Here is a 12,771-nt window from a genome sequence, read left to right as displayed (position 1 = left end):
AGCTGGAAACGCGAGATGCAAAAGAGGTGTGTGCTCACCGTACAAAGTGCTGCCAGCTGCACATACAGACATCACAGGTGTGTTGAATTAAGTTTTGACTTCCAAGTAAAAAAAACTGCATGGATTGCCTAGCAAGGAACATGGAAACAAGAGGAAATCAATTAAAAACCCATTTAAATTCTAAAGTTTAGTGTTATTATTAAGGTGAAGGGGAATAGTCTTATGTATAAAGAAGAATTTCTGGAACCACATTACTGTGACTAAGGGAGTGGAAATGTGGTTAAGCAACTCCAGTGCGGAGAAGGTTCTGCAAGCATTGCTGTCACTTCTCTGTTCTAGGAATGATTTAAGATGCCAATTTTTCTCGCATTTATTTTACTGCTGTTCTTTGAAATTGCTGTGGAGTATCTAAGCTCCCTGTTGTTTGTTGTTTGTGAGAAAAAACGAAAAACTGAACCAAAACAAAATGATATGGTTTCGAACCTTATGACTTCACTTTGGAAGTCATTGGTGGGATTTTTTTTTTCATTTGTTTGACTTTATTTTAGGAAAAGTAAAGAAATAGCATTGACAAAGTTATTCAGAATATGGGAAAACAGCCTGTATGTGAGGAGTAAGTTGTAAGGGCAGTCACTTTCGCAAGGCAAAAGTGTGGTAGACTGGCATGTACATTTAGTGTGACTTTTTAGATGTGCCTTGGGGGAAACAGTGGATTTTGGATTGCTAATATTCTTAGATAAAGCTCCTTAAAGAATAATCCTAATAATCTAATAAAATCAGGAGACTAGGGGGGGATACACGGATTAGGCAATCACTTTAATTTTAAAGGGAAAAAAAAAGTATAAAATGTCCTGGGATAGCATAAAAATGTATCAACACTTATTGCAATGGTATGTATGGCAATCTAGAAATTGTTGCCTTTTTACATGTTAATTATTTTCATTCTGAAAGAGAAAATATTTTTCCTATACTCTATAAGCTTTGCTATGTATATAGCTTTGAAATTATGTCTATTTCACTACCTCACCCACTACTGACTTTAGATATGTGTTTTACCTACGGGTGAATAATATAAGGAAGTAATAATGCCAACGTAATGTTTAAAAGTGATACTACCCCTTTAAAAACAAGGAAACAGGCTTTAAAAAAAAAAAAAAAAAGTTTTGTCTAAATGAATTGCTCAGCAAAGCAGAAAAGAGAAGAGCTCCAGTGCTTACTGGTGTTTTGTGTGAGTGGAAGGGCAGGGTTGGAGCTGGGCTGCAGCAGCACCCACTCCCTGCAGCAGCACCCTGCCTGCCCGGGCAATACAAATAACGGCTTGGAAAGAGGCTTTTAAAACTCTGTGAGTCTGCGCTACCCAAAGATAAAGGCAGTAACTGACGGAGCTCTTATTTGAAGAAACCTGATCCCTGCTCTCGCCCCTTTCACTTTGAGTTGGCACTTTTCTTTGGGAGTACACTGGGGGTGACCCTCACCCTGAGCTCCCCTCACCTGCCTCCGCGCCCTCCCACACCTGCTCTGCTACAGGTATGTCTGTGGATTGTTCTCTTTGGGTTTTTTTAAAACTTCTATGGCTTTTCCTGCTGAGAAATGTGAAACAAATGCACGCTGAGGTCTGACTCAGCATATTTGGGGCACTTTCATTTCATCTGTGTACTCTTTTAAAGTGCGCTTTCTCATTTAAATGCCATCAAGGTGCTGCTTTCTTCCCTAATTGTTGGAGATGATGGTTCAGAAGCCTCTTAGTTTCCCTCCTGAGGTGAGGAAGACCACTCAGGAGAGTCTGTTGAAAGTGAGAGAGCCACACAGCAATATCTTTATGTTTTCCTGGTTGTACGTTCAAGTTTCTGAAACCCAAAGTTACTGTTTGGTCTTCAAATGCTCAAGTGCTTGCAGGTGGAGGTGGTGGAACAGCAAGGCTGTGAGTTTACAGATCCTCCTAAAACAGTATCTTCATTGGATATAAGAGCGGGGGAGTGTTTCTTAAGGAATGTTTCAGTAGCATTTCAGAAATGGAAGAAGATGCTATTTGCATACAATGCATACTAAGGTAAATGTTTAGATTATGCTACAAAGGCTGCAGTTCTATAAGGGTTATAAACGGTACGAGCCAACACTACCCCTCACAGGCTTGTGTCTGGAGCTGTCTTCCTCAGCTTCTAGAGCTGCATCTTTAAATATTTCATGTTTTACATTTTACTGTATCAGATAATGTGAAATCTTTGCAATTAAAGCCTTTAAGAATATACTCACTGGCAATGGCATTGCCTTTGCATTTCTGAAGTTCTGAAATACATGTTTCTATAATATTCAGCTGCTGGTTTTGTTATATTTTAGTCTAATCCAAAGGAAGTATTTTGTGGATGGAAAATTAGTTATCAGCTCTTTCCTATTATATATTTAAACTGCATTTTTCTTACGTGCTCATCTATTAATTCTTTTTTTTTTTCCTGGTAGACATTTTAAATTAGGAGTCCTATATGTGAGACTACATGGGGGGGAAAAAACACCTATGGGTGGGTGTGGCTTATTAACAGATAAAAAGGTGACGATAGTACAAATGTGTGCCCAGAGTTAATACAGCTTTCAAATAAGGTACAGCTTGTCTTGAATTGATCTGTGAAAATGAAATCTCCCACGATCTGCAACCCTAGCCCTGCTAATACTGCTTGGGATATTCTCAATTTTAAAATCTGCAAATCCAGAACATCTTGGTCCCTGGTAATCTGTGCAAATCTCCTGGCTGTAGGGCTGTTTCCTTGTTTGTTTTCCTGAAGCTGTCCCTGTGGTGCCTCAGATACGGAAGTCACACGAGTTCAGGCACTGTTCAGTAACCTGCTTTTCCCCATTTCTCCCTGGGATTATATTTGGCGTAATCAAGTTTGAACATCTTTGTTTCTGTACTAGCAAAATTTTCTGAGTACACACAATTGATCTGTAGAGAGTTTACCGTTATCTAAATTCTCCCCATATTCTTTGGACGTATTTTGTGCATATTCAAATACATTATTTGAGTCATTTTGCAGCAATATGCAGCCAGTTCACCCAGCTGGTTAACCTACAGTGAGTGGCATAAAACCATTAACTTGAGACCAAGGAATTACATAAATCTGCGTTGGATTCAGCCGGCGTTTTTTGACCTTTGTGCATTGCTTGTTTATTTTTGTTTAAGCAATAATTTGTAAAAAATTAACCATGCCCTACTGTCACCTAGTTCATAAAACATTTGGCTCAACCTAAGGATTTTTTCCTTCTGTTCAGTTTTCTTCTTTCCTGTCTTGGGGTTTTAATGCATTCCTTATTTAATATTTGATAAATGTGATTTTCTACTCTGGGTTTCACTGGTGTATTTTTATTGGCCCCTTCCTTAAGTATCTTCCTTCAAAAGTCTGCAATAGCTGATGCTAAAGCTGGTTTAGAAAAATAATTTCTTGACAGTGAAAAAGCCGTCTATGGAATATTTTAAGTCTTTGGAGGAAAATACCACATTTAATATAAGTGTAATTGTAACTTTCTACACAGTGGCTGTGGGGGATTTACTGTTTTTTTTCTCCTTCAAATGCTAATGTATTAAGCCTTTACAGTCTACAGTAAAGAAAGTTCTGCATTCCTGACAAGGACATACACATGAAGAAGAGTGAAAGAACTGGCTTTACCACTATTTAAATAATTTGTGACGGTTGCCTGGCTGGTTGGAGGGAATGGAAGCCCTAGTTAAGTACTGGGTCCCCACTGAAGAGTTCGTAACATAAACAGAAAGATTATTATGTATAAAAAAACCAACCCAATGGGCTTTTTGACCAATTTTGCATTTTAGATGTAACAGTAATCACAATGTTCACAATACTGCTGTAATGACTCAAAGATTCGATAGCCTATGATGCCGCTGTATTTTGATCTTTTTCAGTATGGTTTGCCGGGGTATTCACAACGGAGTATTTTTTGTTCTTTAGTGTTACACATGGCTAACGAATCGAGGCCCTGCCCCTGTGATATCGGAGACAGGTTTGACTACGGAGGCCGTGGGCAGGAGGTACAAGTTGAGCACATCAAGGCGTATGTTTGCAAACCACCTGCCAGCACAGACAGAGCTGTGATTGTCATTCATGATATATTTGGATGGCAACTCCCAAACACCAGATACATAGCTGATATGCTAACGACTAATGGATACATGTAAGAAATACTACTGTTTTCAAAGTGTCTTTTTAATAAGAAAGTTTGTATTTCCTTTTTGTATATAAACTGTGTGAACACAAATAATTCCATAGACTTCACTTACATGTTTCTCTAAGGAGTTTCCTGTTTGTTAAAACAGTGTAAGAAGTCTAACATAGTTGAGTAGTCGTACCGTAACGAGGTAGTAGATAAGGACAGAAGGAGAGAGGGGAAATAGCATAAAAATTTTATTCTTCATAAGGAGGGAGGAGCCTGCTTCCTCCCTCCCAACAGAGTGTCTGTGAAACTTTGCTGTTACAGTAAAAATTCCAGAGAAGCTGCAAGTCATTGTGTGAAGGTACAGTGTACCAGCTTACGCCAAAGAAAGAAACCAGTTCTCAAATATATGAAAAACATATTGGGTATCCTCTTCTCTGTGTTACAGGGTTAGCATTACTTCTAGCCCAAATGTATGCACCATGTAAATTGTAGTTTGGTGGGGTTTTTTATTCAATAGGAAACCAGTAAGGATTTCCAATTGCAGTTAACAATTTGTCAAATTAATCAATGAACTTTAACAGCGCAACAGTGTATTCAACTAAATGAATTTGTTGTGTAGTTTACACAGACTTGCCTTCAACCCTTTCTCAGTATTATTTCACTGGCATAAAATGTTTTCATTTTTCTTGCAGAGCCATCTGCCCCGATTTTTTTGTGGGACAAGAAGCTTGGAAACCTTCTAACGACTGGGCGACTTTCGATGACTGGCTGAAAACCCGAAATGCCGGCAAAATAGACAAGTACAACCGTTGTTCCTTGTCCAGCAAGTGGACATCCTGCTTTCATAGGAATTTTTGCCTCAGTGAAGATGCAGGATTAGATCCTAAATTATTAACGGGGCAAATACAGCTGGATGTTCACAAACAGAAATTTCATGCAGCTCGTGCGTCAAATTCATAGTTTTGTGAGGGGTGCTTTTTGGAGAAAAGTAGAACTTTGAACAAGAATAAAAGTGCCCACCATTTCCCTGTGCAGAGAGTAGAAGTGAGATGAAAAGAAAGGAACCAGCAAAGGCCAGAAAGTGCAGCTTAGTCCTTCCACTTCAGTTTGATTGAGTTCCCGCAGGCAGGCACAACTTCTGTGATTTCAGAGAGGGTGGAAATGTAGTCACTAGACACTATTTAACTAAATAACATTGGTCCTGCTCCCCATCAGATCCCAGCTAAATCAAAGCATACTACTTTCCCATTCTTCCACCTATATTTTTCCCCAGTTTTATTTGACACGTAGCTTGATTGCATGTTACTGCTGATTTTGAAGCAAATATTTCAAATGTACTGTTTATAAAATCACCTTAGGTTCCAGTAACAGCGATCTAGGAAGACTGATTTTCCCCTGTGTCTTCTCCTCTGGAGTTTCTCTTGTATTTCAGAAATGAATAATAGTAAAGTAGTGTTGTGGGTTATGCCCAAGCAGCAGCCAAGCACCTGTACCGCTGCTCACTCACTCCCCCCAAGATGGACAGGGGAGAGAATGGAAGGACCAAAAGCAAGGAAACTCATGGGTTGACATAAAGATAGTTTGATAAGTGAAGGAAAGAGAACAAAAAGGGGTGATGCAAAGACATTCGCTCAACGCTTCCTACAAGCAGACCAATGCTCAGGCAGTCTCTGAGCAGCAACCACCTTGGAGGCCAGGGGAATAGAGCCAGCAGAGCCTTAATTCACTTTCATTTACATGTCTCAGAGAAGTTGATGTCATCCTGAAGTATCTAAGTGAACAATGTGGTGCAAAGAAGATCGGTGTCATTGGGTTTTGCTGGGGTGGAGCAGCAGTACAACACCTGATGCTGAAAAATCCTCACTTAAAGACGGGGGTGTCCCTCTATGGTAGGTCTCAAATGCCTATTATGTAGACATGACTGGTGCAGGAGCTTACTCTGTAACAAAATTCAGCGTGACATCTTATGGAAGAGGGTGATTTTATTATACAAAATCTTTAAGCAATTTGATTTTGCATACTCACATTTTTGCACTTAATGATAACCAGCAAGATCTATGTGTTCAAGTGGCATGACCAGGATCGCTTCTGTGGCGCACAGTGTACAAGGGACACGAAATGCTGAGGCCTCACTATGGCTCAGGTTCCTCTTGGCTGGCCATGACAGAATGGTTTCTGGGCATATCTTTTATATCTTTTAGGAGTCAGCAGTTACTACGGAGTGAATCTTGGCCACGGTATCTTGCTTACCTCAGTCTGCAGAAGTCCTAGGACAGGCTGCTGCCTGCTGCCTGGCTTTCATTGTTTGGAAAACCTGTCTGACACACATGACACACTCCATTCTCCTGTTGGGCTGACAGGGAAAGACAGGGCAGCGGTGTTACACTGCAACCTCTTTCCTGTCCTTCTGTTAGACTGCAAGGTCTTCTGCCAATGAGTCGTGTGGGCTGGGGACTGCACAGGCTACAGACCTTCAAGTCAGGAGGTGAACCATATTATTCCTGGCAGTGGTCCCTTGTTACTAATATGAACCATTTTTTAACTCTCAGCGTGGCCAGGGTGGTAACCAGTTAGTTTTACTGTTACTTAAATTCAAATGTATTTGAACAGTCAAAATTGCAATATCAATTTATATCAACATAAATATATGTACACTGAAGTCCTAAGGCCGTATCTGGAATGATGAATATTTACAATGATCTTAAAAACCAGGCTAGAGGCAAGCAGCTCTGAAGTGTCAGTCTTCTACAGGAGCCTGTCTCTGACAGCGGCCAGAAGCAGGTGCCCAAAGAAAATCACAAGAATGGGGCAAATCTAACAATTCTTCCCTGACTTTTTCAGGCAGAGCTGGTCTTTCTATCTTAAATGACATACCAAAACATAGGAAATTCTTACAACAAAAGGGAATTTTAAGGAAAGTGGGTTTAATTCCATTAAAAGCTGATCAGCTCTAACTGATCAGAATGTCTTTTATTTTGATGGTATAGCTTTGGTAGTGATTTAGCCACTTTAAGTAGCATGACTCCTTATACAGGCCTCTCCTTCTTCCCTAGGAGTGATCAAGTTCTTTGAGAACAAATCTAGTTTGCTTCATCCCACCTTCTTCATTTTTGGTGAAAAGGATGACCACATCCCATTGGAGCAGGTGAGTTTCCTATCAGAAATATTTGTCTTTTTAATGCCTTTCATGCTTGTTTTCTAATTTGATATTTAATTAAGAGAAAGTAGAAGACTAATTTGCCCTTTTCTCCCTCTTTCACTACCTCTTACGGTAGTCTTACAAAAATTTATGTTGTTTATCCCCAAATCAAAAAGTTTTACAGTGACCCTAAAAAATGTTTTCTGTTTCTGTTGCAAAATATGGATGATTTATATATGAGAGTTCCTAAGATGAAAAGGGTAAGAATCCAAAGCAAGACTTCTGTCAAGATAGGAGACCCTCTTTAATCATACTGATGGTGCATAAAATCAGCAGAAAGTTCCCACCTGTACCAGTGGAATCACTAGTTGCAGGAGAACAAAAAAATCCTGTAGGGATTTTTTAGTATAGCCTTTTTCCTTCTCCTACTGTCCTGCAGAGCTTCTCCTTTCTGGTACTCTGTCAACAGCCTTCCTGGGGAGCATGGGTGGAGAATGACCGGAGAAAGATAATTATCCACCAAGGGGATCAAAGAAGAAGATACACTTTCATTGAGTGCTGTTGGCTTTAATTTCCCTTCCAAAAGTGTCGGTAGCTTTGAACAGCTGACTTTGTGCCTCTCCTCCTTCAATTTCAAATTAATTCAAAATCTTGCCTCCCCCTCCCTCCTCCTTTTTTTTTTTTTCAATGAGGTCTATCAGCAGTAACTTGTAAAGTGATCACTACATGTTAACCTTCTCATGACACTGAGCAATAGGTGTTTTTACCTTTACAGGTGTTATTACAGTAAGCCATATACTTTTTTTGCAGTTTTATACAGTCACATGCTGTTATTCTACTGGAGAAAAAAGCCTAGTTAAATACAGAAGTTTAGTACCAGAAGTATATTTGGGTATAAAATTAGTAAAGAGAAAACAGTGACAAGCACACACTGTGTCTGTCTCCCAGAAAAGTAAAAAACAGGACAATTTGATGACTGTGAATACATAACTTGTTAACTCCGTACGCAGCCAACATGGAACATTCTGTGTTACAGGTCACTCTACTGGAGCAGAAGCTTAAACAAAACTGTAAAGTTGATTATAAAGTTAAAATTTACCCTGGACAGACACACGGGTTTGTACATCGCAAAAGAGAAGATATCAATCCTCAAGATAAACCTTTTATTGAGGAAGGAAGAAAGGATATGATCAACTGGCTGAATAAATATCTTTAGCATAAGTAAATGCCCATAAAACAAATCAATTCTTGCAGGAAATAAAATACAGACTATATTGATTAAAATGTTTTTTAAACCATCAAAATATTTTGTAAAACTCTTGTAATAATGCTACTTATTTGCACTTAATTTCTAAGTAGATGCTTATAAATGGCTTTTCAAATGCTGAAAGCTATAAATGTAAAAAAGATTTATAAATTTGATCTTGTAGATCTTAAAATTATTAGAATCTCATGTCAGATATTTTCTAGAATCTGAAAGTTTCACTTTTTTATATTAATGTCAGTATAATAAAAATTCATTGAAACTGCCCACACATGAGAAATGCTCTATGAAATGCTGTGTTTAGAGTTGTTGAGCTGTGAGATTTCAGTCTCCAAGATTTTCTTCTTTGAAGTAAGTATAGTTCTGATTTGGAAGGCTGGGATATTTTCTTGAAAACAGAATATCCTATTCAGAGTTCATAAACCCCCCCACAAATTGTGCCTTCAGGTATCTTCAGTATCTTCAGGTTACTCTCTACTTGATTTAATTAGGTATGAGGTTTGGTAAGGCACAGCCCATCCCTGGTGAGTAGGGGGACATCACTCTATTTCAGCTCTTTGTGTCCCCCCCCAGTGTAATTCACAGTAATCATGTGGTGAGGTCTTGCCTGCAACTGTGGTGCTGGGAGAATAGATGTGGCCGAGATGTTTTAGTGAACACAGCCAGGTCTGCCCAGTGAAATACTTGTGACCCGAGGGAATCCCTTCAGCTGTCACAGAATACTACCCTTCAAGATGCAGCCCCTTAGTTGTATCCATTGCCCCACAATATTATTCTTTTCACAGTCACCTCTACCAGCCATGCGTGCCAGCTCCCTCACGCAGTTACCTTCCCTCTGGCTCCCCACCAGCCAGTGGCACATGCCAGGTGGTCTGTGATGGAGCTGCAGTCACACACATGTCTTTGAACTCCATAGTGCTTCTGCTTCAGAGTCTCCTGCCAGGTGGGTCCCACCTCAGGTCTCACATATCAGCAATTCTTCAGCTATCCCTCCATCTCAAACTCCTTCTTCATGTCACTCCTTCCTGTCCTCCTGCAATGCACCATGTAGCTCCCACGAGAAGATAGTTCTTGTGCCACACTGAGTTGATATTAAAGAAACACCCCTGTCTTCCAAAAAGATTACATGCTAAAAGTCCAGAAGCTTCCCTTGCTCCTCTGCTTATGCCATTGGTCAGTGATTAGTGCTGTTCTCTGGTTTGGACACTGCACATCGTGTTCCCGTCTCCTTGCTGTCAGGAGAGATGAGCCTGTTCCTAGTGGGTCTAGCTAGTGCAGGGAAAGCCTCTTCAGGTCTGCAGGGCATTGTTACCCTGAGTCATGCTGTCCCTCCATGTCAGAGGTGAGAAGTTCTATGATGTCCTCCCTGATGTACCCTTGGGCTGGATCTGTACGGCTTCTCAGTGACCTACAGATGGAGGGAAGGGCTGGACAGTGTCCTTCCTGCTAGACCTGACGTGGTTCTGGACTCAGCATCCAGAGGAGTAATGGTTTCATGTGGGAAAATTCACATGGGACAAAAGAGGGACACCTCCATTCACTGGCACAGGCACGTCTGGTACATGTGCCCGTGCAGCTCTGGGGTGACGGGAGGGAAAGCAATGCACAAATCTTCCCAGAAGAAAGCAACGTGGGCATGTGCTTCAGATGGATAGTCTGTAAAGTGTGAATTCAATTCCCGGCTATGAACTCATGCCCAATTTATCAGGGTTGCTATGAGAACAAACAGAGATGGTGAAACTGAACTCCCTACAACTATTGTCTCACATGGATTTTAAATAAAAGAGTCTTGGTTTCTCAGAAGGTAATATCTTGGCTGGCAAACCATTCCAGCTTGTTTTTTTATGTAACTGAACAGATGTCTCGGGGAATTGGGCTAAGCTTTGCCAAATTGCTCCTGAGACAAGGGAAGACTGTGAAACTGAGGAGTATTTTGTCAAAACTAATTGTCCTTGGAGAATTGAGTGTGGCTTGCTGTAGGACAGGTATTGCATTTCATTGTGTATTTGTTTTTTTAGAAGTATGGCACCTAAGATGGAAAACTCAGAATTTTGCCACTGTTAACATCTACTTTACTGAAAACCACACACACACATTCTCAAAACTCGCATCTGAGAATATCCATTGTGTCTGGAGAGCACTGATCTGTAGGTGTATAGGTTAGACATTACACACTCAGGTTTGTAATGTTCAGTTCTATCAAACTTAGCAACTTTCACGTAAGGTAAATTAGCTGCACAAAAACCCACCAGGGTAGACATAGTAGAAATGCATGAGGCCTGGGCAGGGGACCTCATGCAGATGCTTTTGATCCTCTGGGCATTGTGCTGTCTTGTCAGTTCATTCCCAGTAACTTTAGAGCCCTCTGGTCTGTTTCAAACAAATTTGACAAAACAGTGAAGTCGTTGGTGCTATTTAGTTCTTCTACATCTCTAGAAAATCTGGATGGCACAGGGGAGACAGACTCACTGCACTGAGCAAAATAGTGTGGTGTGAATTCATCATTTCTTTGTATTATTGAGGCTGCTGGCTGGCTGGTCAGCACCCAGGCAGCCCGGACCCCTTGTGTAGGGGTTGTCGGAGGGTACAGGAGGGAAGCGGACTAAGGAAATGTTGGAGACAACCAAGATGCAGGAGAGCAGGAGGGCAGAGGGAATGGGCTGAGGGTAACCCTGGGGATATGGGGAACTGAGACCCTACTGGGGACAATCATATGATGGCAAAATGGAAGGGAGAATCTCACCTTTTGTAGACTGAGTGGGATTTTGGTCACTTGAGAGAGTGTTATACTGAGGAAGGCTCATGGACTGCATGCAAAGAAACCTTGATGCCAGAGTGAAGAAAGTTATCTGGATTAAAGTGAAAAAGGTCTCCAAAGGAAAACCTCAGAGACTGGAGATACCTACAACAAAACAGAACATGGTGGAAATCAGAGCTCTGAAGGACAAGAGCACGTATCCTGTCCATAGCTGATAACCTCCTCTTCACAAGATGAGTGAGGTCCCATATACAAAAGAAAATACTAAACCAGAGTTGGAATATGAATCACCAGATTCTCTGTCTTCTTGGAAGCTGAATTCCAGGTTCTGATTTCTGCTTTCTGGCAGAAGTATTTTGGTAACATTTGATATCTTTAATCGGGTTAATAATACACAGACTTAGCTTCTAGTTCTACTTCATTTGCTCATTTTTTTTAAACACTGAGTGGGAGTTCTTTTATGGGTTTCTTTAATAAAGTTTAATCTTTATGGCAAAAGGTTTTATTCAACAAGACTCTTCAACTCTGCTCCATTTTCTGCCTTCCTCTCTGTCAAGTTAGCATTTACTGTTGGTTTTTTGTTTTGGATTTGGATTTTTTTTTCTATTACTGTGGTGTCTAAAATGGATAGTCACTATTTAATTATTTTTCTCAGCTTTTTTTGACTCCTAAACTCCAATTAGGAATCGGCTTTCAATGTACAGGCCATAGTTAGCGAGGACAAAGAGAAGCACTGTCCCCACCCACCCACATGCACATGCATACATATCAGTGCCAATTATTCCCATACAATAACCTGCACTCAGTCAGTATGAAAAATATCTAATATCTTCTGGCCTGCAGGCAGGATGGCATCTATGCTTTATGATAGATTATAAAAAACTTTGCACTTGCTTTAAAAATATGCCCCTCTGCACACCGCCAGCTGTACTAGCGTGAGAGCAGTTCTTCCTCAGCTGCAACCTCTGGCTCTGAGGAATTCTGCTGCTAGGTCTTGGAGGGTTTTTTTGTCTTTGTCTTCTTCAGAGCAGACCCTAGGGAGGAAGCTGAACAATTGCTGTGCTGGATTAGTGAGGCTTCAGGGCTAGAGGACTGACCAGAAGTTGAACTCAATGGAACTTGGGGAATTGATGGAAGACATGGTAGAGGTGGCTACATCCATAGATTCACCTCCAGCCTGTCTGAGGGCCTTGTAATTAATTTTGGCCACATCCACAGGCACACCGATCTTGTTATTTAGGACTGTAGTTGCCTACCTAGCATAGGCTTTAATCAAACTGGACTTTGTTCCTTTAACTAATGACACTTCAATGTGTTTTACTGCAGGCAATGAGTGGTAGCTTAGCCTCTAGAAAGGTGTAGTGAGGGGGCCATTTTTCAGACAGGTAGTCTTGTCACATGGACACCAAACAATCTGGCTTCTTTTCATTTAAGATAAGAAAAAATAAAGGT

General features: G+C 40.6%; 1 protein-coding gene across 1 annotated transcript; it reads left to right on the top strand.

Moving 5' to 3' along the window:
• The first annotated feature begins 1,216 nt into the window (after positions 1–1,216).
• On the top strand, positions 1,217–8,613 carry LOC106887349 (carboxymethylenebutenolidase homolog). Its single transcript, XM_014940808.1, has 6 exons — positions 1,217–1,527; positions 3,954–4,176; positions 4,851–4,958; positions 5,905–6,047; positions 7,212–7,303; positions 8,334–8,613. Exons 2-6 carry the CDS (start codon positions 3,962–3,964, stop codon positions 8,511–8,513), a joined length of 738 nt encoding a protein of 245 aa, XP_014796294.1. The 5' UTR covers positions 1,217–1,527; positions 3,954–3,961; the 3' UTR covers positions 8,514–8,613.
• Positions 8,614–12,771: the final 4,158 nt, after the last annotated feature.

This window comes from Calidris pugnax, unplaced genomic scaffold (genome assembly GCF_001431845.1).
Source record: "Calidris pugnax isolate Ruff unplaced genomic scaffold, ASM143184v1 scaffold8, whole genome shotgun sequence".
Classification (NCBI taxonomy): Eukaryota; Metazoa; Chordata; class Aves; order Charadriiformes; family Scolopacidae; genus Calidris; species Calidris pugnax.
This window is presented reverse-complemented; position numbering and strand designations above follow the sequence as displayed.